At 38.3% G+C, this 3,163-nt stretch overlaps 1 protein-coding gene across 1 annotated transcript in view; it reads left to right on the forward strand.

Moving 5' to 3' along the window:
- Positions 1-3,163, forward strand: part of LOC103597637 (sodium-coupled monocarboxylate transporter 1-like) — a gene marked incomplete at its 3' end in the record, with an annotated part of 28,799 nt that overhangs the window by 21,731 nt on the left and 3,905 nt on the right. Inside the window, exon 6 of the mRNA XM_008581503.1 lies at positions 2,747-2,876. Within this exon, the coding sequence (XP_008579725.1) occupies positions 2,747-2,876 (130 nt within the window). The remainder of the gene's footprint in view (positions 1-2,746; positions 2,877-3,163) is intronic.

Genomic DNA, 3,163 nt, shown 5'->3' on the forward strand with positions numbered 1-3,163 from the left:
GCAAATATATGCAAATATGTGAAAAGTAAAATAATACTACAGAAATATAACTCTATGAAACAGTAGAACAATAGAGAAAATGTTCCTCAGTATATATAGTGCCTTGCATTTTATTTTTAGACACAATTATGATTTTATAACCCTACTCTAATATTTCCTACTTGAGTGATCTGAGCAAATTACTTAGTGTCTATGAGCCTCAGTTTCTAAACTTGTAAATTGAGCAGAAGAAATATGTAATTCTCCTGGGAGGATATTGTAAAATACGGTGTTTGGCACACACGTGGTAAGGTCCAGTAAATGTCAAGTCCTTTTTCCACTTCAACTGATGTGACGTGAATGCAGATGGTGGGCGGGAGATTCCTATCGACCTGGCAGAATGAGTATGAACAGTGATCATAATTCAAGCAGGTGGAGAAAAGAGTGGGAAGGCATTCCAGGTGGGCAGAGTGAGTTGGATAAAAGCACATAGGTAGGAAGGACAGCACGGTCAGGGACTCTCCAGCCCATCATGATTTGAACAAAGAGTATGGGATGGTGGCTGGTTCTTTCTCTGGAGCCCTCAGGCCTCAGACGACCACTCCCTGTGCTGATAAATAAGACTGACTCTGCCCACATGCATTCAGGGTCTTAAAAATCCTAAATAGATCAAGTAAGAGTACAGGGTGGTTGGGGTGGGAGCAGTGGTAATTCTATTTCTGTTCAAAGGAGAACATGAAAATATTGTGATGTCACATTCAGAGCTCAATATATTGAGAGTTAATTGGTTTAGAAATTATCTAAGTCTTTGGAAAAGTCTACAATGAACAGTCTGTATGAAGATGGGTGTAATAGCTGGATATGGAATCCCCCAAAAGTGAATTTAGGAGTTCTGGTATTTTAAGGAATTTTGAAGGAATGTAATTTACCTATACAATAGTCTACTGGACTTTCAAATCTATGCTACAGCTGACACTTTTCCCAAAGTAATTGTGTACAAGCTCTTCTGTTTCTCAGGGAACATGAAACTCAAAAAACCCAGTTTTATAAAAGAACAGCATTAGAGTTTTCTTAATAGGAATCAACTCCCTTAAGAATAGCCCAATAGGTCTCCTCAATAAGGCAGACTCCTTGAACCCAGGGGAACCACTTCATCCGCTTTCTAATACTGGTGCTATGTGAAGAATGGATCCCTGCCAGAAGCCGAGACCTACTGACATTGACAAGGGACAGTATCAGATGTTGATAAGTGATCAATATGAATGGCATTAAAGCAAAATAAAACAATGTAGTTTTAACAGTTTTAAACTCAGATAGAAGCAAGGGGAGGTTTTGAGCATGAGAGTGTGTGGGCATAATTTTCTGATGATTTGAAGATGAGATGTAGTTACACTATTTTTAGACAATAGCAAAACATACAGCAAAGTTAGTCAATTCAAGGGAAAAGACTCACCATCTGTTATTTGGCACCTGTTGCATGGTGCGTTCTCCCAGAAGCAGACTCTGAGGTGGAGGCTAGCATGCAAGAGTTTATTGGGGAATCAACACTTGGAGAAGGGAAGAGAAGGAAGCAAGATTGACCAGAGGAAGATGTTAGACTGCAGTGCAGCCTCAACAGAGGCCTCAGGGGTAGCTCCAGAGCTGGGATGACTCTTCAGACTTGTCCCACGTCAGGGTGAGAGGCCTGGGCCTTTAAACTTCTCAATCCACTAGTCATTGGATGCAAGCTGTCCCCAGGGAAGGATGCATGACTTTGGGAGTGGTACCACTCTTCAGCCTAGGGCAGTTCATCAGTGTCCACTACAGCACCGTTGGAAAAAAATATGTAGCCACCTTAGTGAGAGAAATATTTAGTACTCAACTGATTGTTAAGACACAGCATTTAATGACACTGACACTAATAATGTCAATAACTACTATTTGACAAGTGTTTATTACACTTGTTGATAATAGTAATTATCATTACTATTAGCTAATAGTAATAGTTATTGTTGTTTCTATTAAAAACCTTATTTCATAACAAGAAGACCTATAGTATAATTATTACATGCCAAGCACTGTGCTATATGATATATACTATTCCATTTAGTCTTATAACTCTGTGACATAGACATTGTTATCTCTAGGTGTTAATGAAGAAACTGAAGATCAGAGAGGCTAAATTATTTGCCCGGGGTCACATATGGCAGAGCGAGGATTTATGCTCAGGTCTGACTCTGGTGCTATTACCAAATCTTTGCACTCTATGGAGGTATCCACAGTATATTATAAGGAACCCGTGCAGGAAATGCAGATTTGCCTTTCATATGTAATGTGTTATCTTACAAACCACATTTAAACAAGTTTGGTGAGTTGCTGTGTAAATGCTAACAATGTTCAGCAGTTCATAATTGCATTACTTTAAAAGGGAAAATGAGTAATAGTTATTTTTGTTTACTATTAAAAACCTTAGTTCATGACAAGAAGACCTGTAGTATAATTAGGTACCATTATAAAGCTAACAATGCCCATGGAATTCCAACCAGGAGGATACACTAAGTCACTGGGAAAACCCCATCTATTCCAGATATTTCCAAATACATTGTTGATTGACATCATAAGCAGCAGAATAGACTAGAATTAAATAAGTAGAGTTTTTGATAACCAAAAGGTAATATGCATTTATTGAGTTTAATCATGAAGGTCTCTTCTGTTCATGCAACAAGTTTCCTAATTTTGGGGATAGAAATCACAGTTGTCATTTGCTGGTTTGTTTTCCCTTCTTTAGGTCTCTCTATATCAATCTTCTGGGACTCTGGGCAATCCTCATCTGCTCTGTGATCTGTGGGCTCGCCTTATATTCCAGGTACCAGGACTGTGATCCTTGGACAGCCAAGAAAGTGTCTGCACCAGACCAGGTTTAGTACCACATCTTTCTTATAAGTGCATTAATGACATTCAAAGTCTTATTAGTTGGGAGGAAAATGTGTTCATGTTCTTGTAGACAAACAGCAATTGGGCAAAACATAATCATCTTTAATTTCTATAAAGCATTTGGCAAAAGTTTGTTCTAGAAGATATAGCAAGAATGAAGAGTGCTGCATCTAAAATTAAAATGTTGAATTACCTGGGAAAAGTCTTAAGCCAAGTGTTAAACAGAAACAGCTCTAGGCTTGAAGTAGAAAAGCAAACACAGTTAAAAAAC

This window comes from Galeopterus variegatus, unplaced genomic scaffold (assembly GCF_000696425.1).
Source record: "Galeopterus variegatus unplaced genomic scaffold, G_variegatus-3.0.2 Scaffold2373, whole genome shotgun sequence".
Taxonomy (NCBI): domain Eukaryota; kingdom Metazoa; phylum Chordata; class Mammalia; order Dermoptera; family Cynocephalidae; genus Galeopterus; species Galeopterus variegatus.